Below are 25,538 nucleotides of genomic sequence, written 5' to 3' on the forward strand. Positions count from 1 at the left end.
CCCTTTGTCTGGGAGCTACTTCCCAGGAACAAAGAAATTCTTTTCTCAGCTTCTCAAATCTCACATCCCTTGTAATCATAATAGACCAGAAGATATGCACATCAGAATTAGTCAAGCCTACAGAGCTGCTTAACAGACTCGTAACACACCTGGGACTGTCCAGGCCCATTTCAAAGGGGAACCAAAGGGACACATTTGCATCTGACAAGCTCACCTTGCTAGTGAAGTTAGCGGGTCTGCCTAAACAATGGCTTCCCAACACCAGACCCTCAATATGGATAGTAGCTCTTTCAACAACTAATGACTGGGACACCATCAGTCCAGAAATCAAAGCCAGTTCCAGACACTGGATAAACATCCCTTTTGAAGTAATTGTGAAGAAAGGAAGTTCACATAGTTCAAGTGACCATTTTGAAATCTCTATATGCCTTTGAGAACTGTGAAGTGCTTAGTCTGCTGTTTTAACATCAACTGGACAGAACTCCAGCAGCCTGACTGAGTAAGCAGTCGGTTACCATCTCTTTAACTCCTTGAAGCCTGCTTGATTTTAAAAGCTTCTTGATCAATGCCTGCCAAGCACTCTAAGCACAAAAAGTCCATCCTGCTGTAACATCATTTGTTTCAAGGATTTACGGTTTGTTATCTCCAACCAGAAACTTATTGGAACTGAACCCCGCCACAAAAGAAACAACCCCTGGACTTTGACTTCTCAGACTTTGGAAATCACAGGAACTATTATTCATTTCTGTGGTTCTTGTACTTTAAAACTCCTTTCTTCCCCACTTTATTTTGTGTGTGTGTGTTTGGAGTGGGAAGTTGCTAACACTCCTCCCCTGGGTTTTTGTGAATGAGAAATAAACTAACCTTCTGAGTTAATCACAACGCGAGTTTGTTGAGGATTATTGGTAAATTTGATCTCTCAAACTGAGGGATCAAAAAACCACGCCACCGCATTCTTGAAAAGTAATTCAAAACACCTGCTTATGGGTGGGGTAAGAGGATATAGGTACTGCTTGTTTGTCGCGCTCCTGTCTGTAACAAGTAGAAAGTATAGAGTGACAAGACATTGTGGGTGGTGGTATTACAGTGCAGAAGGAGGCCATTCGGCCCATCAAGTCTGCACTGGCTCTCTGAAAGAACATTCCACCTAGCCCCACTCCCTTGCCTTATCCCCGTAACCTTGCACATTCTCTCTTTTCAAGTAGCAATCCAATTCCCTTTTGAATACCTCGATCGAACCTGCTTCCACCATCCTTTCAGGAAGTTTGTTCCAGACTCCAAACACCCTCTGGGTGAAAAAAATTTTCTTCACTTTGCATTTATTCCTTTTGCCAATTATTTTGAATTTGTGCCCTCTTGTTCTTGATGTTCTCTTGCGTGGTAACAGTTTCGCACTATTTACCCTACATACCCCTCAGGATCTTGAATACCTCTATCAAGTCTCCTCTCAGACTTCTTTTCTCCAAGGAAAACAGTCCCAACCTCTCCAACCTATTCTCATCGCTACAGTTCTTCATCCCAGGAATCATTCTTATGAATCTCCTCTGTACTCAGTCCACTGCGTTCACATCCTTCCTCAATTTTAGTGCCCAGAACTGGACACAGATGAAGCCTAACTGGTGTGTGCGAGATGACGGCTTAGTGATAATGTCTCTGGATTAGTAATCCAGAGGCCTAGGCTAATGCTTTGGGACATGGCAGCTGGTGGAGTTTAAATTCAATTAATAAATCTGGAATCAAGAGCTATTTCAGTAATGGTCACCGTAAAACTTTCATCGATTGTTGTAAAAAGCCATCTGGTTCACGAATGCCCTTTAGGGAAGGAAATCTGCATGTGACCCCAGACCCACAGCAATGTGGTTGACTCTCAAACACCTTTTGAATTGGCCTAGCAAGCTATTCAGTTCAAGGGAAATTAGGGATGGGCAACAAATACTGGCCTTACAGCGACACCCACACCCCACAAAAGAAAAAATTAAATGACTGATGCTCAGTTTGGTTCTTCCAAGGGCACTTGGCTCCACACCTCATTTAAATCTTGGTCCAAAAATGGTCAAAACATTTGACCAAGTGTGGCATCAAGGAGCCCTAACAAAACTGAAGTCAGTGGAAATCCACTTGTTAGAGTCATAATTAGCACAAAGGTGCTTATGGTTGTTGGAGGCCAATCATCCACGGACAGCACTTTAGGAGCTCCTTTGGATAGTGTCCTCGACCCAACCATCTTCAGCTGCTTCATCACTGGCCTTCCCTCCATCATAAGGTTGAAAGTGGTGATATTTGCTGATGATTGCACATTGTTGTTCAATATTGTTCACAAATCCTAGAATGGTGTTGTAAATGGTGGATCGTGTTTGACTAACCTGATTTGAATTTTTTGATGAAGTAACAGGAAAGTTTGATGAAGAGAATGCAGTGGATATTGTCTATATGGATTTTAAGAAAGCATATATAAAAGGCTGATTAACAAAATTGAGGCTCATGGAATAGGAAGTTCCAGGCAATGACTATCTTGAACATGCAAGAAAATTTCTCCTGAACTAAATTTGAGCCACCTTACTACCTAGGGCCAAGTGATCCCATAACCAACGAATCAAACCTAAACTCTGCAGTTCTGCTACATCCAGTCAGGTGGTGGACAATTAAACCACTAACAGGAGGAGGAGGCTCCACAAATATCCCCACCCTCAATGATGGGGCAGCCCAGCATGTCAGTGCAAGAGGCAAGGGTAAAGCATTTACAACCATCTTCAGCCATAAGTGACGCGTGGATGATCCATCTCAGCCTCCTCCTGAGGTCCCCAGCATCACAGATGCCAGTCTTTAGCCAATTCGATTCACTCCACGTGATGTCAAGAAATAGTTGAAGGCACTGGATACATCAAAGGCTTTGGGCCCTGGCAATATTTCAGCAATAGTACTGAAGACTTGTGCTCCAGAACTAGCCGCGCCCCTAGCCAAACTGTTCCAGTACAGCTACAGCCCTGGCATCCACTCAGCAATGTGGAAAATTGCCTAGGTATGTCCTGTCCACAAAAAGCAAGACAAATTCCAACCCGGCCAATTCCCACCCCATCAGTCTACTTTTGATCATCAGCAAAAGTGATGGAAGGTGTTGTTGACAATGCTATCAAGTGGCACTTACACAGCAATAACCTGCTCACTGCCACTCAGTTTGGGTTTTGCCAGGGCCACTCAGATCCTGACTTCATTACAGCCTTGGTCCAAATATGGACAAAACAGCTGAACTCTAGGTGAGGTGAGAGTAACTGCCCTTGACATCAAGGCAACATTTGACCGAGTGTGGCAACAAGGAGTCTCAGGAAAACTGAACCAATGGGAATCTGGGGGAAAAGCTGTACCCAGCAGAAAGGAAGATGGTTGTGTTTGTTGAAGGTCAATCATCTCAGCCCTGCATTATGGACAGGAGAGACAGCTGGCAAATTGTACTTCTTTCTTTTCATCAACTGTCTGTAAGCAGATGGAGTTTTGAATAAAATATGCTGTGGCGTGTTTTCCTAAACCCTCAGTTTGTATGATCCAATTTACTAATAACTTGCAGCAAACTCACATTATGATTAACTCAGAAGGTTAGTTTATTTCACATTCAAAAAAACCTGGGGGAGGAGTGTTTGCAACGTCCCACTCCACTACACATACACACAATAACGGGGGGATAGAGAAAGAGATTTACAACTATGGATAGTAACAATACAAGAACCACAGAAATTAATATTAGTTCATGTGATTTCCAGAGTCGGAGAAGTCAAAGTCCAGAGGGTGTTTCCTTTGTGACAGAGTTCAGTCCCAATGAATTCCTGGTTGGAGATGACAACACGAAAATCCTTGAAATGAATAACACTGCAGCACAGTGGGCTTTCTGTGTGAGACCGCTTGGCAGGCCATGATCAGAGACATTTAAAATCAAGCAGGCTTCAAGGAGTTGTGAGCTGCTTGCTCAGCCGGGCTGCTAGAGCCCTTTCCAGTTGGTGTTTGAGGATTTCTCAGTTCTCAAAGGAATGTTGAGATTTCAGAATGGTCACTTGAGTCATGTGACCTTATTTCTCCATAATGACTCCCAAAAGGGATGTTTATCCAGTGTCTAGAACTGGCTTTGGATTCGGGACCGAATGTCCCAGTCATTAGCTTTTGAAATAATTACCATCCATATTGGGGGTCTTATGTCAGGAAGCCATTGTCTAGACAGACCCTCTGACTGCGAAAGAAGGATAAACTTATCAAGATGCAAATGACGACCCTTTGTCCCCTCATTGGTCTCCTTTTGAAATGAACCAGAGAAGTCCCAGGTGTACGATAAGCATGTTAGCAGCTCTGCAAGCTTAATGAGTTTCAACCTGCAAGTTCTCTGGTTTTGTGATTACAAGGTGTCTGTACAATGAGGTGTGATTTTCCACAGGCTGAGAGAGGAATTATTTTGTTCTTGTAACTGCTGTGGTAACTTCCAGAACAAAGGGCCAATCCTGTGGTCATGTGACTTGCAGCTATCTTTTGGTTCATAAAGTCCATTTTAAAAATAGCAAAAAAAAAGTTGGATTTCATTTCATGTCATATTGACACAACAGGGTAATTTGATAAGGTGGATTCAAAATTGGCTTAGTTGTAGGAGGCAGAGGGTGATGACAGAAGAATGCTTTAGTGACTGGAAGCCAGTGTCTAGTGGCGTACCACAGGATCTGTGCTGGGTCCCCTATTACTTGTCATTTATATAAACGACATAGACAACTATGTGGGGGGTAGGTTTAGTAAGTTTGTGGATGACACAAAGATTGGCCGGGTGGTTAACAGTGAGGTTTAGTGTCTTGGGCTAAAGGAAGATATAGACGGGATGGTCAAATGGGCAGATAAGTGGCAGATAGAACTTAACCCTGACAAGTGTGAGGTGATACACTTTGGAAGGAGTAATTTGACAAGGAAGTACTCAATGAACGGCATGACACTAGGAAGTTCTGAGGAACAAAGGGACCTTGGTGTGTGTGTGTCCATAGATCTCTGAAGGCAAAGGGGCACGTTAGTGGGGTGGTGAGAAAGGCATATGGGACACTTGCCTTTATCAATTGAGGCAAAGATTACAAAAGTAGGGAGGTCATTTTGGAGTTGTATAGAACCTTGGTGAGGCCACAGCTGGAGTACTGTGTGCAGTTCTGGTCGCCACATTATAGGAAGGATGTGATTGCACTGGAGGGGTTGCAGAGGAGATTCACCAGGATGTTGCCTGGGATGAAACATTTAAGTTATGAAGAGAGGTTGGATAGACTTGGGTTGTTTTTGTTGGAGCAGAGAAGACTGAGGGGGCGACCTGATCAAGGTATACAAGATTATGAGGGGCATGGACAGGGTGGATAGGGAGCAGCTTAGTTGAATGGCCAGTCACAAGGGGGCATAAGTTCAAGGTGAGGGGCAGGAGGATTAGAGGGGATGAGAGGAAAAACTTTTTTACCCAGAGGTTGGTGATGGTCTGGAGTGCACTGCCTGGCAGGGTGGTGGAGGCGGGTTGCCTCACATCCTTTAAAAATTGATGAGCATTTGGCACGTCATAACACTCAAGGCTATGGGCCAAGTGCTGGTAAATGGGATTAGGTAGGTAGGTCAAGTGTTTCTCACGTGTCGGTGCAGACTCGATGGGCCGAAGGGCCTCTTCTGCACTGTGATTCTGTGAACACCAGGACATCACTGTAGGAGTTCCTTGGGTAGAGTCCTAGACTGTACAGCCTTCAGCTGCTTCATTAATGACTTTCCCTCCATCAAGGTCAGGAGTGATCATTCACGACGACTCAGATACTGAAGCAGTCTGTGTCCATATGCAGCAAACCTGGACAATATTCAGGCTTTGACTGACAAGTGGCAAGTAACATTAGCACCACAAAAGTGCCAGGCAATGACCATCTCCAACAAGAGGGAATTTAACCATCTCCCATTGACATTCAATGGTATTACCATAGCTGAATCCCCCACTATCAACATCCTGGGGGTTACCATTGACCAGAAACTGAACTGGACTAGCCATATAAATACTGTGGCTACAAGAGCAGGTCAGAGACTGGGAATTCTGCAAAGAGTAACTCATCTCCTGACTCCCCAAAGCCTGTCCACCATCTACAAGGCTCAAGTGATGGAATACTGTCCACTTGCCTAGATGAGTGCAGCTCTAACAGCACAAGAAGCTGGACACCATCCAGGACAAAGCAGCCCCCTTGATTGGTGCCCCCTCTACCACCTTAAACATTCACTGTCTCCACCACCGACGTAAAGTGGCAGCAGTGTGTACCATCTACAAGATGCATTGCAGCAACTCACCTAGGCTCCTTTGACAGCACCTTCTAAACCGGCGACCTCTACCACCTAGAAGAACAAGGGTAGCAGATCCATGGGAACACCACCACCTTCCAAGTTCTCCTCCATCCTGACTTGGAAATATATTGCCATTCCTTGGCTGTCGCTGGGCCAAACATCCTGTAACTCCCTCCCTAACAGCACTATGGGTGTTTCTACACCACATGGGCCGCAGTGGCCCAAGAAGGCAGCTCACCACCACCTTCTCGAGGGCAATTAAGAAAGGGCAATAAATGCTGGTCTAGACAGTAATGCCCACATCCCGCGAAAGAATATTTTTTAAAAACCTTGTCGATCAGTGGAAACAGTTTGTCATTATTTACAATATCGTAATTGTCCCAATCTTGAATATTTCGACCATTTTGTTATCGGATCTTCTCTGTTCTAGCGAGAAACGCTTGAACTTCCCAGCTGTCTTTAACTGTAACCTCTCATACCTGATAACATCCTAATGTTGGTGATCTTCGTAGCAGCTATTAATATTCCTGTTCTAGTGGTTTAGTTTGAAATAAAATCTACAGCAAGCCCCTCTTTGCAGAGCATTTGATCAACCAACCTCCTTCAAATTGATCATGTGTTTCTATCTCTTTGAGAGATGAGCAAATAAATGGATTTATCTTTCTATAGAATATTGTGTTCTTGAGTTATAGGTGCCAGAGTTCTACAGTGATTATCTTCCATTGTGCTATAGACTTTTCTGTTTGTTCTAAGGTCTTTGTTGTCATGCAGATTTTTAGTTCTTGCTATGGCCATTAGATTGGCCCCTGGAAAGCTTGGCAGAATGTCTCCTTGAGATTCACATTCCTTTAATATTGTACCTGCTTCTGTTTTGATCACTTTTGTATTATACTTCCTACTTGTTTTAACGTCTAGGATTGTACCTAAATTTGTGGTGAAACATTTGTCAACATGACTACCACTTCAGAGAGGAAGTTTATAAACCTGCGGAAGCGTTTAGATCAACTTGGCTACAGGCAGCCCCTCGGGATCGAGACGCTTCCATTGGTGGAAAAGCTTTTCAGGTATTCAAAAAAATCATGTCCTTTGTTGCTCTACTATATTTTTCAGACAAGCTAAGAGGTTCACTCAATGGAGAAAAATGTTACATATGTTGCATTTTAAAGCATTGTTATTTCCTTACTTGGTTTAAAAAGTAATCTGTAACATTGTATTGTTGCTACTAATCCAAATATATGCCCATCTTTTCCCAGCGCACTTGAATGTCACACTTTTCTATCTACAAATTTTGTTCCATACTTAAACTTGATGGGCTGAAATGTCAAATTTACATAGAACAGATTAATAAGATTGGCAATGTATCAATCAAACATAGCAACAAATAGATAAACTTCAAATAACAAAAATAACCATTCAAGAATGTACAATTAGCAAGAGTTGTTAAAAACCTAAAAGGAAAAGGTAAAACAATCATTCAAAATATTTTTTTAAATCTTTGTTTCTCCACTAAGTTGAGGACCTATTAAAGCAATTAAGTTTCTAACATAAAATGCAAAGTTTACAAAATTATTAAGCTTACATCTATATCAGCATTTTCATGCTTTTGAAATGCCTTTAGCAATGTTTTCCTTCAGAGGCTTCTGAATTTTTTTGAGAAGCCAGGCTTTAAGAGTTCAAAGGGTCTCCCTTATCTTTCTTTGTAAGTTTGCAAAATTGAGCAAGTTGAGAGCTCCCAGATTTTTTTTTTAATTAAGAGCAAGATTGGACAATGTAGGTTCAATATTTATAAGCTTTCCCCCCCAGACACACTAATCAGCCCCTCTCTTCCCTGCGCCACCACTCCCCCCACTACCCCGCTAAACACGCAAACACATATATGCAGGTCAGCTAGTCGGTGGCAGCCTGTGGGGAGATTCAGCAATTCTGACAGCTGAGCCCGAGACTGAGCTGGTGTGTGGCTGTGGCTTTGCAGGCAACATTTTTAAATGGCCTTCAGAAAAAGAATTTAAAAAGTCCCAAGACTAAAACATAAGCAGGGCAAGGGTAGGTTATGATGCTGCCCAGGCCCTAGTGCGACTGCAGTCAGAGGAGGGGGAAGCTTGTGACCCCAATTGTTGTTGCTGCGACCCCCAATTGGAATCCAGAACCCACAGTTTTATGTTGCTGCCACTATTCCACATTTCCAACATACAATATGTGTTTGATTTTTTTTTTAATGAGGTTTTTTTATGTATGTTAGTGGGTGTTCTAAGTGGTGGGCTGAATGGCTTCTGCTCTCAAGCCTTTATACACCAAGGATGACAGGTCACATGACTATGGCAAGCAATGGCCGAATTGCACAAAGGCACTTCTCCAAACATCCCCCGTCCACAAAAAAAAAAGCAATCTGTATACACAATGATTTGCAGTTGCAAACTGAGCACATACATGATTTACATTGAAAATATTTGTACAGAAAACTGGTCACTCTAGTCTGACCCATTTTTGCCTGTCCCTGCATATGCATTGCACATAATCCTTAAAGTATTCAGGTCAAATGATATGCATGCGGGTTGTTATTGGCCATTCACCTGGTGTCTGCTCGTCCCTTGGGTAATGTTGCCTCTCTGGGAAATTTCGCTGCCGTGGCAGGTGTTGCTGCTGTGGTAATTGTTGCTGCTAATCCGTTGCCTTTGTTAGGAAATGTTTGACTTTTGGGACTAATGGCCATTCAGTTCTTTGTACAGATGGTGAACTCACATATTCCTTATCAGCTGTCTGCGGTGAAGGAGCAGCTTCTCCTGTTGTGCCTATATGTCTGCAGTTACAACGATATATTTGGCTATTCATTTTCACAGTGTGTGATTGAGGTGATAACTTCTCTACACAGGTCCTAGGTTGCCAAGTGGGCTGACTTTTGTTGAGAGCATTGAATGTCTGCATTCTGACCAGCTCTCAGTCCTCAGCTCTGGCGATGATTTGGCAGCTTTATCAAAGTGACTTTTGGCTTTCTGTCGTTTCACTTTGATTTTGCCACTCACTCCTGTTACTACTTCTGGCTTTAGTAGTGTTTTAGCTATTACTAGAGCAGTTTGGGTGCGATGTGATATCAGTTGCTGAACTGGACTACTTTGCAAGCCCTCAGTAGGTGTTTCTTCATTCTAGGATTTTCTTGTACACATCTGTGTTGTATCTACTTGATTTTTTGATGATCCCTTTGGCAATTTTCACCGCTGCCTCAGCCTTTCCATTTGACTGGTGATGGTGCAGAGATGATGTGTAGTGCTGAATTTCCCAATAAGACATGAAGTGTCTGAATTCTTCACTCGTGAACTGGGGGCTATTGTCACTCACAGTGTCAGGAATGCCATAACGACTGAAATATGCTTTCAGGCGTTCTATGATTTCACTGGTGGTCGTTAACATCAGCTTGTCCAACTCACAGTAGTCTGGATAGTAGTCAATGGTGGTGAGATAGTCAGTTCCAAAGAGAGTGAAAGGTCTACTCCAAGCTTTATCCATTGTCTTTCTGGGATGTCATGAGTGGCTGTTTAGCTTGTTAAGCTTGATGCTCATACAAGCACTGCACTGACTGATATGATCTTTAATCTCATTGCTCATGTTTGGCCTATAGAGCACTACTCTTATCTTCCTCAGACTAGACTCGATTCCTTGATGGATTGCATGGATGTGCTTCATCTCTTTACTCATCTGCTTGAGAGATTGTCATGAAACTAAGATTTTTTCATTACATTATTGTGGTTTGTTGTAAAGTAGGTTTATGGGTGTGAGTGTAGCGTGTTCTGTCTGTGTGATTTAATTGAATTAGAGTCAGATAGACTGCAAGCTTGAAATTATGAAAAGAAGTTAGGGATAAAAGGCATTTGAAATGCTAATGAGTAAACATGGATGAGGGCTTAGCACGTAGAGTGTGAAGGAAATTTGCATTTTTAGATAAGTGGAGGCGTTGTTTGGGTTTCAAAGGGATGATAGGATGTTTACAACTAACAAGATAAGCAAGGCCAAGCAGTATGTTTATTTTTGCCAAAGGCACTGACATTTTGGCAACATGAAATATTTTTATATTATGGGAAGGTAAATTTCCAAAGACCTGGAGAACAATGGAATTTAGAGATTAAAGAGGAAGAAATGTATTTAAAGATTTGATTGAATTTTTTGAGGAGGTGACCAGGTATGTAGATGAGGGTAGTGCAGTTGATGTAGTTTATATGGATTTCAGCAAAGCCTTTGACAAGGTCCCACATGAGAGACTTATAAAGAAGGCAAAGGCACGTGGGATACAGGGTAATTTGATAAGTTGGATTCAAAATTGGCCTAATTGTAGGAGACAAAGGGTGATGACAGAAGGATGCTTTAGTGACTGGAAGCCAGTGTCATACCACAGGGATCTGTGCTGGGTCCCCTATTATTTGTCATTTATATAAACGACATAGATGACTATGTGGGGTGTAGGATTAGTAAATTTGCTGATGACACAAAGAATGGCCGGGTGGTTAACAGTGAGGTTGAGTGTCTTGAGCTAAAGGAAGATATAGACGGGATGGTCAAATGGGCAGATAAGTGGCAGATGGAATTTAACCTTGAAAAGTGTGAGATGATACACTTTGGAAGGAGTAATTTGACAAGGAAGTGTTCAATGAACGGCATGACACTAGGAAGTTCTGAGGAACAAAGGGACCTTGGTGTGTGTGTCCATAGGTCTCTGAAGGCAGAGGGTCATGTTAGTGGGGCGGTGAAAAAGACATACGGGACACTTGCCTTTATCAATCGAGGCATAGATTACAAAAGCAGGGAGGTCATGTTGGAGTTGTATAGAACCTTAGTGAGGCCACAGCTGGAGTACTGTGTGCAGTTCTGGTCGCCACATTGCGGATGTGATTGCACTGGAGGGGTTGCAGAGGAGATTCACCAGGATGTTGCCTGGGATGAAACATTTAAGTTATGAAGAGAGGTTGGATAGACTTGGGTTGTTTTTGTTGGAGCAGAGAAGACTGAGGGGTGACCTGATCAAGGTGTACAAGATTATGAGGGGCATGGACAGAGTGGATAAGGAGCAGCTGTTCCCCTTAGTTGAAGGGTCAGTCACAAGGGGACATAAATTCAAGGTGAGGGGCAGGCGGTTTAGGGGGGATGTGAGGAAAAGTTTTTTCCCCCAGTGGGTGGTGACGGTCTGGAATGCACTGCTTGGCAGGGTGGTGGAGGCGGGTTGCCTCACATCCTTTAAAAAGTACCTGGATGAGCACTTGGCGTGTCATAACATTCAAGGCTATGGGCCAAGTGCTGGTAAATGGGATTAGGTAGGTAGGTCAAGTGTTTCTCACGTGTCGGCGCAGACTCGATGGGCCGAAGGGCCTCTTCTGCACAGTGTGATTCTGTGAAAGATGGATGGAAGGTTATGTGTGGGCTTGGGGCCATGTAAGATCTAAAACGACCGTATAAAACAGCCTTGGGGAAGCCTCCAGCCACTTTTGCAGAAGTCTGCTGTGTTCAGTAACCAAAGGTGGAGGAAAGCCTTTGGAATTCCACTGTCAAGTGGGTGCTGTGATAAACTTGCTGGCTTGCCTATTTAAATTAAAAATCTATTTTGGACTGTTGCCTTAAAGAGAGTGTATAGTTGGGAGTCGGGTTAATTAGGGATTTTGGGATTTGTTATAGTATTAAGTAACTAATCTTATGTATGTGCTTGAAATCTTTTCTTTCGTTAATAAATGTTTTAATTTAGTTTTTAAAACCTTTAAAAGTGTTAGTGGACTCATTACTTCTGAATTCAGTGCACAAATCTCATAATAAATACAAATTGAATAACAGTTGTGATTGTGTGACCAAGTTTCCCTTGTGGATTTGGCCCACCTGGCACACATCACCTGCCACGTCATAACAGATGATGACTCTAGTTCCTTTGCCCAAGATGGCATCTTATACAATCACTTCATCTCTGTATACCCAATAGTCTCTTATAACAACAGTAGCGTCCCTGATGGTTTCTGACCATCCTTTCATCACTGCTTCCTGCAGCACTTGGATGGCTGCATCTCGTTGTGTATTTTACTTGATCTGAGCAAGACGCTTGTCTGTCAGATTCAATGTCTGCTGGGTTGATAAACTTGTTGTGCTGTTGCTTCTCATTGAATTTGGAAGATTTCACACTCTGAAGAAAGCTGCTGATGCTAGTACAAAGGGAGTGCAGCTCTTGACAGCACGTCAGTGATGTACATCCGCTTCCTCTCCTTGACTTCACTTCCAAATTATATCAGCGGAAACAAAGTAACGTCCTTTGCAGATACTTTGGAGCAGATAGAAGTGGTTTGAGAAGGATGCTTTGAACTGGCTTATGGTTAGACTTGCCGTCACTTTGTCTTTCCCAGACAAGTACAGATGAAAATGCTCAAAAGCAAAGACAATAGCTAGGCACATTTTCTCTCAATCTCTACGTAGCGTCATTCAGTTTGCATTAACATTCTAGATGCAAACGCAACTCTTTGTCCTTGCTGTGTGAGGGATACGCCAAGTCCGGACCTCATTGTTAACATCATAGTACCTCAGCACTGGCGTGGTTGAGACTAGTTGTTTGATGTGAGTGAAAGCTGCTGCTCATTCTGTGCCCCAATACCACTGAACATCCTTTGCAGTGAGCTTGTGCAGATGTTCATACTCTGATGACAATTTGGACAAAAACTTTACTTGGTAGTTCAACAATCCAACAAATCGTTGCATCGCCTTCACATCTGTTGGTTGTAGCATCTCTGCTACAGCTCTCATCAGGATCAGAGCAAATTCCTTTCACTGTATTTGATTTTAGTGATCTTCAGTTTCTTCTTATTCAGCTTCAGAATCATCTGACGAGCTCTCTCTAGCAGTCTCACTGATTATGGTCTGCGATGGCTTCTTCCATCATATCTGCATATGCACAGATCAACGATAGCTTCCATTGATTATCTCATGCAGTTTGCGTTGATACTCTTCTGGAGCAGTAGAAATGCTAAATGGCATACGCAACCATCTGCACCTCCCAAATGGCGTACAGAATGGAGTTGGGAAACTGCTGCTTTCCAACTTCACTTGCCGATATCTATCCTTTGCATCTAGGGCAGAAAAGACCTTTATCTTGGCAAATGGTGGCAAAATTTTTTCAATGGTTGACATGAGGTGGTAAAATCTCTTCAAAGCTTCTTTGAGGTCCTTTCGACCTATGCACACTCAGTTTTCTGTTGCTTCACTGCTACCATGCTGCTAATCCAATCTGTAGGAGTTGTAATTTTCTTTATTACTCCCATCTTTTCAAGCTTCCCTATCTTACCTTTCAGGCTGGACTTGAGGACAGCTGGAACTCTCTTTGCAAGTTGGTCTCACACTCTCATCTGCTTCAAGATGATATTCACCAGGAAGACATCCCAAGACCCATGAAAACAGCTTTGTAATTTTTTGGGATTTGTTCAACAATCAATGGCTTTGTGTCATGAGAAACAGTATCAACCTCTTCTGGTACATGGACAGTTATCAGTCCAAGCTTTTGACTTGTTTCAGCTGAGATGAGTGGGTTTTGCTTAGTGTCTGCTATTTGGGAGTGCAAATCTTCTTTCTTCCCATTGCATTGGGTTTTCAGCTCAGCCTGCCCTCTAGGGTGAGCATTGTTCCATCATATAGACTCAAATTTACCTTTGATTGTATCATTTTTGGGTCACTATCTTGAGAAACTTCTGGTCTACAAAGTTTATGATCTTGCATGCAGCTCTAGTGTCTGTCTGACACTTCATATTAACTTGATACTCACCTTCTGCAGTCATTATTCCAATAGCCAAAAACCATTTTTTTCTGAAACTTGAGGGTGCCATACTGTTCTAGGGTGTAGAGTGATTCATCAGGTTCATCGTCTGACATCTCCAGCAACCATCTTTATAGGCAACTTTTCTTCTCTGTGCACAAAGTGACTCAGCTTCTTGCAGTTAGAGCATTACTTTCCTCATGCTGGACATGCTCCTTTTGAATGGTGTCGTCCACAATATTTACATCCAGTTTTCTGGCCCTTCTGCAAATAGTTCTGCCTTCTCTCCATTGTTTGGTGTTCGGAAGACCTGACTGCTCCTCAGCAGAGTGCAAAGCCTCATCAGATTTTCCATCAATACTCTGCAGCTGATTATGACCACTTCAGAGCTTCTGCACATGTCGCTTCACTTAGCAGACACCCTCTTGCAACAGGATCTCTTGTTCCCAAAACAATTCTTTGATCAGATCATCCTTCAGTTGCTCAAACTCTCAAGGTTCAGCTCGGCATCTCAATGCAGTCACACACTAGTCAATGTTCTCCCCTTCTTCCAGAGCTCTGGTGTTGAACAGTGTTCATAAGTAACATTAGTAGAAGGCTCAAAGTGGGTCCTTAAGGCCTCCAAAATTTCACAAGTCTGGCATTTCTGTTCCTCAGCGAGGTCTATGATGCAATGTCACTTGTGGCATTCTTACCCCAGCACTAATGACAGAGTTGCTACTTTTATTTGTTCAGGTTTCTTGTTTAACTCTGTGGCAACTTCATAATTTTTCCATTCAGACTGGAAGAATTTCCAACTTATTTTCGAGCCGGCCTTCATCTCTATAGGAGCAGGTACTGGAATATTCAAAACCATATTGGCTTACCCAGTGACCATTGTCCTGTACAAAGTTGCAGACTGAAGTTTTAATGATTCTCTGCTGATTCTTACAACTGCTGGCTCTCATACAGCTATAAAAATCCCCTCAATTTCAGCCGCACATTCCTGACACCATGTTCCAAGTAGTGGATGAAATAGCTCCTACTTTCAAGCCTTTATACACCAAGGATAGCGTCAGAGGCCACAAGACTATTGCGAGCCTGTGGCCACATTACGCAAAGGTATTTATCCAAACAGTGGGGATCAGCATAGACAAAGCCACCAGCACTCTAGTACTGGGCTTTTTGTAAACAATTTGTTTAAATTCTTGTAAATCAGCCAGAAGCTTAAAACCTAGTTTTTGTGCATTGCTCACCAGTTCTGGCACATGGATCTGGCCCCCTGTTCCTAAGGTTGACTACCCATGCCCTACTGGTTGGTTCTCACTAGTGTATTTTTAAATATATATAGTTAAAAATGAAATCAAATCAGTATTTGTGCCTTGGTAAAAATGCAAAAAAATGCCTCCTGCACTTTTGTAAGTTTTGTAGAAGCTACTGCTATTTGAATTTAGAAAGTATTTCCACCACTATGCAGTGTTCTAAACAATAGATAATGTGTTACAGTGATTTGGTGCACACAACAGAAAGCCTCCGCAATGCCAAACTATCATCTGGAAAGACGGAAAAAGAGAGCAAGAACTTGGACTCTGTGCTTGAACCATATAGAAGCGAGAATGCACGTCTCGTCCAAGAGAACAACAAGCTGCACCAGGGATTACTGAAACTCAAGGAAGAGTCAGATCAACATATCAAAGGTATGAATGAGCTGTGTATGTAACTTGGAGCAAATTCTTAAAGTACTGATGAAACACTGTTGCTGCTTTATTTGTAGACAAATGGGATTTATTTTGTCTGCATGTATTTAAAAATATTATTTAACAATGACTTGCATTTGAAAAGCACCTTTAACATAGCAGAATGTTCAAAGGTGCCTCAGAGAGGCTAATCAGACAAAAGTGGATAAAAGCTTGATCAAAGAGGTGAGTTTTAAGGACTCAACAACAACTTGTATTTACATAGCTTCTTTAATTGTAATGTAAATAAAAATGTCCCACATCATTTCACAGGAGTGTTATAAAGAACACTCTAATGGGCAAGGATGCTGTGAGGACAAGTATGTTGGGTGAGCGGACTTGCTGCAGATAAGCATGTGGAAGTGGAGGGTAGAATGTGGAAGGTCGGCCAGAAGTGAATTGGAATAGTTAAGTCTAGAGTTAACCAACACATGGATGAGGATTTCAGCAGTAGATGAGCTAAGGCAGGGCAGAGTCAGGCGATGTTACAGAGATGGAAATAGGCGGATCTTGTGATGGTGTGGTTATATGGTTGGAAGCTCACATCGGAGTCGAGCATGACACCAAAGTTGCAGATCGACTGGGTTAGTTTTGGTCATCTATCAGGGAGAGGGCTGGAATCAGTAATTAGGGAACAGAGTTTGTAGCAGGGACTGAAGATAATGGTTTCAGTCTTCACAATATTTAATTGGAGGAAATTTCTGCTCAGCCAGTACCAGACGTCGGATAAGAGTCTGATAATTTAGAAACAGTGGAGGAAGCGGTGAGGTAAAGCTGGATGTAGTCAGCATGCATGTCCTTTAGGGAAGGAAATCTGCCGTCCTTACCTGGTCTGGCCTACATGTGATTCCAGACCCACAGGAATATGGTTGACTCTTAAAGCCCTCTGAGCAAGGGCAATAAATTCTGGCCAAGCCAGTGACGCCCACATCTCATGAACAATTTTTTTAAAATCTGAAAATGGATACTATGTTTTCAGATGATGTTATAAATGAGATATAAGAGGGGGGTAAAGATCCTTGGGGAACATAAAAACTAGTGGTTCGATGTAGGAAGATAAACCGTTGCAGCTGCTTCTCTGGCCGCAATTAGTTAGATAAGAATGGAACCAGGTGAGTGCAGTCCCACCCAACTGGACAGTGGTGGAGAGGCGTTGGAGGAGGATGGTGCGGTCAACCATGTCAAAGGTTACAAAGGTCACAATACTTTGGTAAGAGCCATTTTGGTACAGGGACAGAAGCCCATTCGTAGGATTCAAACGTGGATTTCTGGGAAAGGTGAATGGATTTGGCAGGTGGTGACACACTTAAGGACTTCGGAGGGCAAAGGGAGGTTGGAGTAGTTTGCAAATTCAGGAGAAGAGGGGGCCAGGGCTGTTTTTTTTTGAGGAGGTGGGTGATGACAGCACATTTGAAGAAGAGGGGACAGTACCTTAAGAGACAGAACATTTAACAATATCAGCTAACATGGGGACCAGGAAGGGAAGTTGGGTGATCGGTTTAGTGGGAATTGGTCTCAGGATGGAATACAGATTTAGATGGGTTGGTTTTTGGAGGATGGGAGGCTTGCCAAGGGAATATTGGAGTTGCTGAGCCTGAAGATCACAAAGACATAAAAGTGTATTGTCTTTTTCACTAAAGCTCCCTGCTTGTCACATCTCTCCACAACTTTAAAACCTCTTTAACATCTTCCTCTTTGAATATTGTGCCTCTAACTCCTCCCTTAGTCCTGTTTTGATTTGACCCCTGCCTGTGAAATATCTTGGGAAGTTTTGCTACATTAAAATGCTGTGTAAACGAAAGTTGTACCATCTCTGCCACCTACCTAGCTAGAAGGCTGAAATGGTGTGTGTGTGTGTGTGTGTGTGTGTGTACTTCTCTGTAACACTATCTAGTACTTGTGGCAGTATCAACAAGAGACTTGCCCGCGTCAGATTTGAGACTTTATGTATTTAAGGGTTTTGAGCCATAGATCTCAATTCTACAGGAGTAGGGTACTATGTTGCCTAAAATGTATACTTATCACGGTTCAAGTATGTTTGTAGATTTCCCCATGGTTACCATTGTAACAGAGGATGTTAGTCCAGCAATAATAACTCTACTTGTGAATCATGACAGTGGTACTTATAACATGTTTTAGTACATTGTGTGATAATGGTTCTACATTAAATAATAAGATGACATGCAAATAATACAACCTGGTTCCCGATCCCCAACTACCTCCATGGCATGTCCTGACCCCAAGAGACTAAGACTTGTCATTTTTTAAGACCTAAAGTGACTAGCTCCAACCCTGGGTGGCTGCTGACCATCCTGAGAATGCTCTTATCTTGGAGCACATGAAAACAGGTTCTGTAATTATGCTATGATATAACCTTGGACTCTGCATCTGTACAACATAATACATATTTACATGTTTTCAACAGTAGGTTTTTAGACGTTTACTTTGAGTGTAATTTTTTTTGTCTTTTACTATGTTCAAACGTTTTGTTTATTATACCATAAGTGCAGCAATCAAATCTTTAATTTTTACTGCAGTATATGAAGTTGGGACAGCTAGTCCCTTACCAGGGTGTGATCTTGTTCTTGAGCTGGGTGTTTATTATTCTCTACAATTGATTTTCCAAACCATCTATTATTCATAGAGACAAGTTTAAAATTTTCCTTTCTTCCACACTTTCCCAAATGCTAAAAATGCTAAAGGAAAGGATGCTGGGATACCTTGAACATTTAAATGATAAAGCATTCCAGCAAAGTACTCACATCAAATTAATGCAAATATTTGCATGTGTAAATGCATGTTAAAATTTATTGTGCTGTGCATTTCAAGCACCATCACGTAGACTTCTAGCCACAGTTTATGGATGTAAAGTAAACATTACCAATTGGAAAACTGGGTGGAGATTCATCAGTCTGAATCTTTGCTGCTTTAATTCTGTCCTACTTGCTTTTGCAGTGTAATGAAACCTGGACTCCAAGGATTAAATTATAAATAGGGATTACACAAACCTGGGTTGTGTCCTCTGGAAATTAGATGGCTCATGGGTGAATTGATTGACGTTTTGAAGATATTAAGGGAACAGGCAGGATCGATAGAGAGAAACTATTTCTGTTGGTTGGAGAGTCTAGGGTTGGATGCATAGTCTAAAAATTGGAGCCAGACCTTCCAAGAGTGAAAGTAGGAAACACTTCTACACAAAGGATAGTGGTAGTTTGGAAGTCCCTTATGCAAACAGCAATTAATGCTAAATCAATTGCTAATTTTAAAACTGAGATTGATAGTCTTTTTTGTGAACCAAAAGTATTGAGGGATTACAGGGAAGAGATGGGTAAATGGGATTAGGTCACAGATCAGCCAGGATCTCATTGAATGGTAAAAACTTGAGGGGGAAAATGGCCTACTCCTGTTCCTATATAATTGTAATGGATTAAGGAAGCAACCATGAGGTTATGAAGGCCAAAAGAACTTCATGCACTGTCAGTTTAGTACACTTTCCATTATCTACCCATACAAACTAGTTGTTTAAAACTTCAGCAATATATGGAAGTAACGTTACTTCCACCTCCTCTATGCCCCATCCTCCTTCAGAGAGCATATTTCCGTGTGAAATTCTCTGCTGGTTCCTGGTGTCACGGACAAAATGTATGTGCTGTTTTCTGCCTGTAATCAGTATTTTTTATATGGAAAGAGATGTGTCTTCTCTTACCCTTGGAGTGTGTATTCCAATTAAATAATTCAGCAAGCTTTCATGGGTCTTAAAGAAAGGTTATTTATTCTCACATGCCAATCCACTAGGTATCACCACACGCACGCACACGCAAAGATTGGATACAGATAAAGATAGTGCACTTTTACAGATTACGGTTAATTCCTTGTCTGTGTTATGATTTTTGATCTCCCACTTGGCAGGCCTGTGGTTTCTTGAATGGATTTGACGATTTAAAGTTGAAGTGAGTGTCTTGTAAAGTGAAGGGTTCATAGCAGGTTGCGAGGTTTCTTATAGTTAAACATCTAAGTGGTTGGTTCTCAGGTGAACTTTGAAACTGGAATGGTTTAAATACCTTGGCTGCTCGATGACTTGCAGCTAGTATTAAGGTCTGATTCTCAGACTGCCTGACGACTGATAGCTCTTAAAAGGCGAAGCTGACACTGCCTTTTCTGAAGATGCTATCTCTTCGATCACATGACCAATACTGACATCATCTAACCAGATTGGTTTGGAAATCCAAAGCCATCACTACACCACAGGAGATAGATGATGGTCTTTCTCACTTAACTTGTGGATAACTGGTCTGATCAGCTTTCTTTTGTTAAATTCCAAACCTGGAGCCATAGAATCTAGGGGTCCATTGACTCAGTGTTTTCATTAAGCTGCGAACAATGGCAGACATGAATTCCACAGAGGGGTACTGTCTGGATATGTTCATTCTAGGGGGAGGTCCCCCACTCAGGGCGATTCAGTTAGAACTTTCCGGAAGCTTGATAGTCTGTGTTGAATAAGCAGATGTCTCCTGGCCCCTTGGCAGCCATATGAGCATGGTCCATGTTTAAAGTTGTAAGTATGACATGCCTGTACTGGGAATGACACTGGCCAGTTGTAGTACAAGGCCTTCATCAGTCATGTTTATTCAACCAAGGCTGGAGTGGTACCTGGATCATCATCTTGGCCATGTGCGTAACTTCATGTACTTGTCCCCACCACTTTGTCTCTTCTCGTTCCCTTCTCAAAGTACTTTGATTAATGATCTGTCATAACAAAAAAAAATGCTGCTGTCATAGAATCTATGCTTAATCATTGCAAATTGTCAGGCCATTTCTCCACTGATTTTCATACTTTTATTGTGAACTATTAGACTGGCTGCTATGTTAATAAGATGTGATTTTATTTCATTTGTTACTCCTTTTGCATGAAGATTTAAAATACACCATTAGAAAATTGGAGCATGACACAGCAGATTTGAAGTTCTTAAATAACCAGTATGTGCACAAAGTGCGATCTCTAGAGAAGGAGAGTAAAGCAAAGACTGAAAAGATCCAGCAATTACAAGAGAAAAACCTGCAAGCAGTTGTACAAACTCCAGGTAAGAATACTACTTTTCGTTGTGATTTTTAATTAGTTCCTTCAAAGAAAATGTGAATGTAATGATTTGGTTAACACTATTGTGCCGCTGGGCAGAATATACCACATAAGTGTATTGAATTAGAATTATGGCTAGGAGAGTTGATAAAGGGGAACTGGTAGATGTAGCGTATTTGGATTTCCAGAAGGCATTTGATAAGGTTCTACATAAAAGGTTATTGCACAAGCTAAGAGCGCACAGCATTGGGGGTAATGTATTAGCGTGCATTGAGGATTGGTTAACACACTGAAGACAGAGAATTAGGATTAATGGCACTTTTTCAGGTTGGAAAGACATAACTAGTGGAGTGCCACAAGAATCAGTCATAGGACCTCAATTATTTGCTATCTATATTAATGACTTTGAGGAGGGGGAAGAGTGTAATGTTTACAAATTTGCTGATGATACAAAAATATATGGGAGAGCATGTTGTGGTGAGGAGATAAGGGGAGGCAATGGCATAGTGGTATTGCCACTGGGCCAGTAATCCGGAAACTCAGGGGTAATGCTTTGGAGACCTGGTTTCGAACCCCACCATGGCAGAAAAAAGTCTAATGATGACTGTGAAACCATTGCCGATTGTCATAAAAACCTATTTGGTTCGCTAATATCCTTTAGGGAAGGAAATCTGCCATCTACCTGGCCTACATATGACTCCAGACCCACGGCAATGTGGTTGACTCTTAAATGCCCTCTGAACAAGGGCAATTAGGGATGGGCAATAAATGCTGGCTGAGCCAGCGACGCCCAAATCCTATGGACGAATAAAAAAAAAGGAATCTGCAAGGGGATATAGTCAGGTTGAGTGGGCAAAATCTTGGCAGTTGGAGTTTAATGTAGGAAAGTGAGAGGTCATGCTCTTTGGTAGGAAACATCAAAAGGCAGACTATTATTTAAATGGACGGATACTTGTGCATGAAACACAAAAAGTTAGCATGCAGGTGCAGCAAGTAATTAAGAAAGCAATTGGAACTTTGGCCTGTACTGCTAGGGGGTTGGAGTTTAAAAATAGGGAAGTCTTGTTACAACTGTACAGGGTGTTGGTGAGGCTGCACCTGGAGTACTGTGTACAGTTTTGGTCCCTGTATTTAAGAAAGGATATACAGGGGTTGGAGGCAGTTCAAAAGAGATTCACTAAGCTGATTCCTGGGATGAAGGAGTTGACTTATCAAGAATGGCTAAACAGGTTAGGCCTTTATTCATTAGAGTTTAGAAGAATGAAGGGTGATCTTATTGAAATGTACAAAATTCTGAGGGAGCTTGACAGGGTAGATAATGAGAAGATGTTTCCACTCATGGGGGAAACTCGAACTAGGGGACATAGTTGCAGAATAAGGGGACACTTATTTAAACTGAGGTGCGAAGGAATTTCTTCCCTGAAGGTAGTGAATGCCTGGAATTCTGTACCTCAGAGTTGTGGAGGCTAGATCACTGAAAGTATTTAAAGAGGAGATAGATTTTTGAAATATCGGGGAGTTGAGGGCTATGAGGAGCTGGCACAAAATAGGAATTGAGGCCTGGGGCAGATCAACCGTGATATTTTGAATGACAGGGCAGGCTTGAGGAGCTGAATGGCCTACCCCTCCTATTTCTTATGTTCTTAAAGCAATGAGATATTATACTGCTTGTGTGATGACCCCCTACTCTTTGGGGAAAAGCCTCCATTTTCTTCTTGTGAAATGTCTCTTTAATTTGAAAGACAGTTCAGAACACAGAATTTGTGTGAGGGAAAGCAAGCAAAACTCTCTACAAATAAATCAATTTTCTGTTTGGCAGTAGGAAGAAAATATTCAAGTAGCTCTTGATGATGCAACTTGCGAGCAAGCTGAAAGGGATTGAATCCTAAAAGTGGTGTGAACAGCTCAGCCATGCTAAAGAGTTTGTATTAGTGGTCATAAACCAGGTGGCCATTTGAAAAGGAACTCTGGAAAGTTACGTCATCAGGACTGTCATGACCTGAAAAGTTATTGGCCTCTACAAGGCTCATAACACTTGACCAACCTTTTTGAATTTTTTTGAGGAGGTAACAGGAGAGTAGACGATGGTAATGCAGAGGGTGTAATTTATCTGGATTTTCAAAAGGTCTTCGATAAGATGTTCCATAATAGACCAATAAGATCAGAATGTGGATTGATAGCTGGCTTGAAGACAGAAAGCAGAGGCTGGAATAAAGGGTCATTACTCAGAGTGGCAGATAGTGGGAAATGGTGTTCCACATGATCAGTACTGGACCACTGCTGTTCACAACTTAAGTTAACAATTTGGACTTTGAAATTAAAAACACAATTTCTAAATTTGTGGAAAATTAGGGGGAATAATCAATATAGAGGAGGACTGCAACAAATTACAGGAGAACATTAATAAACTTGCAGAATGGACAAATAATTGGCAAATGAAGATCAATGCATAACTGTGAGGTAGTACATTTTGGGGATCTCAGAGTACAAATGCATCAATCACTAAAGGTTGCGCCACAGATTAGCAAGGCCATAAAAAAGCAAACCAAACAGTAGATTTTATTTCTAGAGGGGATAGAATTGAAAAGTAGGGGAGTTATGCAAAACCTATTTCGAACCTTGTTTAGGGTGCTATGTGCAGTTCTGATCACCATTTATATAAACGATATAGAGGCACTGGGGAAGATGCAGAGAAGATTTACAAGGATGATCCAGAAATTCATGGGTATACATATCAGGAAAGGATTGACAGGCTGGGTCTCTTATTTTGAAAAAAGAAGGCTAAGGGGTGACCCGATAGAGGTCTTTAAAATTATGAAAGGTTTTGAGAGTGTGGATACATAGCGAATGTTTCCCCTTGTGGGCAAGAGCATAATTAGAGGCTGCCAATATAAGAGAATCACTAAGTAACCCAATAGGGAATTCAGAACTTCTTTACTTAGAGTGGTAAGAATGTTGAACTCGATACCACAAGGAGTGGATGAAATGAATAGTATTGTTGCATTTAAGGGAATACTAGCCAAGCATATAAGGGAGGAGGGAATAGATTTTTTCGATGGTAGATTTAAATGAGAAGTGATGGGAGGAGGCTCGAGTGGAGCATAAACATTAGCATGGACTTGTTGGGTCAATTCACTTGTTTCTGTGCTGTATATCGTGCAATCCTATGATCAACTATCTTGACATGATTGAGCACCAGTGCCTCAGAGGCTCAGGCTTGTAATGCAGGTCGCTGCTGACACCTGCAGCCTTTTGGAACAGGATCTCCTTCTCAGTGGGGCAGGTGGGCACGCATTGCTAGTGGTCGGCAAGGTGCCTCTCACTGGAGGACCACCCAACCTGGGTGTCTGCCTCTCACCAAGGTTGTGTGCTCTTTTCTCCTGTAAGGAGAGAAAACAGAAGTTTGAGCATTTGTCATCACTTCTGTGGAGAGGAGAGAAGGGCAATATATGTTGAGCTTGACTGTGAGGCCTCAGTGCAAGAGGGCAATAAGATGAGGGTGTGTTGGCACTCAAATGGGGTGTGAAGAGGTTCCTGAAGGGAGAGGAATGAGTGGAGCTGCAAGGTTTGTTGTCCTGAGGAGTGCTGTGCAGAGAAAAGACAGAGTGTGGGGTTTAGTAGCTAAAAGTGTAATGTCACTATCAAGTTCTCCTGAGGTCCTGGATACTCTAGGTACGCTGTCTCCAAGTTGGAGGCACCAAACCCCTGCTGCTGACTACCTCAGCCACTTTCACCCATGCCTATTTGGTTAGAAAAGCTGCCCTCTTCTATTCTTGGGCGAGCTCACCTCACTGCAGTTCCTCAGACCCTGCAGCAGGAGCTCCAGGTAACAGTGAGACACCCAGGTAACAGTGAGACACCCAGGGAACAGACTTGCCAGGTCTACTCTCCATTCCTGTGGTTGCTGTAGCCATTGTAACCCATGCTCTGACCCCTTTACGAGAAATCCTTCCTTTGACAGATCCAGCATGTCAGCCCACCTGCCCTCCCCAATTGGCTGAGGAACCCAGAGGTGGGACACTAATACCGTGGCTCAGTTAAAGAGCCTTGGTAAAGTATTTTAGTTCCTAACCCGTTAATAGTTCCACTGTTTGACCAGGAATGAAGTTGGGAAAATTTCACCCATGATTCCCAAAGCTTTCCACCAATGGGGCTTTTCCCAACTTGTTTGGATCTGTTATTGACTGTTTCGAGGTTGGTTGTGAGGATTTGTCAAAAGCTCCATTATCATCAGATAATATAAATGCCAAGAATGGTAGACGGTGAACCAGCTGGACTGGGTTCTTTTTTTCCTCCAGCAATTCCTATGTTCTTATGTCCCTATGTGTGCAGATTAATGGCATGATGATTACCCAGCATTAACTTGAGTTCCTGTAATAACAAGAATAAGTTTCTGCCTAATATGCAATAGAAGGTTATAAGGAGAAATGGAACTTTTCTGTAATAGTTGGCAATTTATTTTCTCACTCCTCTCCTGAAAGTGGTGATTCAGCCTTTAGTATTTCACCAAAATGGCCAATGTGTGTTCCTAGATAAGCTATTTTACCATAGGGGCATCACACCGAAACCTGAGACCTGTTACACAAATCCATACATGCAGACCTTTATGTATGCATTTTTCCAGTGGTATTTACTGGATAAGTAATAAGGTAGGAGCCATGGACAGTTTCCTCTG

The 25,538-nt window shown here is 42.1% G+C and overlaps 1 protein-coding gene across 2 annotated transcripts in view; it reads left to right on the forward strand.

Annotated features, from left to right (window-relative positions):
• cep135 (centrosomal protein 135) overlaps nucleotides 1–25,538 on the forward strand; it is a 165,368-nt gene that overhangs the window by 5,716 nt on the left and 134,114 nt on the right. For both annotated transcript variants that reach the window (XM_078548085.1, XM_078548094.1), the window contains exons 2-4: nucleotides 7,225–7,373; nucleotides 15,557–15,747; nucleotides 20,700–20,867. In XM_078548085.1, the coding sequence (XP_078404211.1) occupies nucleotides 7,261–7,373; nucleotides 15,557–15,747; nucleotides 20,700–20,867 (472 nt within the window). In that variant the 5' untranslated portion in view covers nucleotides 7,225–7,260. The remainder of the gene's footprint in view (nucleotides 1–7,224; nucleotides 7,374–15,556; nucleotides 15,748–20,699; nucleotides 20,868–25,538) is intronic.

Source organism: Cetorhinus maximus, chromosome 1, assembly GCF_964194155.1.
Source record: "Cetorhinus maximus chromosome 1, sCetMax3.hap1.1, whole genome shotgun sequence".
In the NCBI taxonomy this organism is placed as follows: Eukaryota; Metazoa; Chordata; class Chondrichthyes; order Lamniformes; family Cetorhinidae; genus Cetorhinus; species Cetorhinus maximus.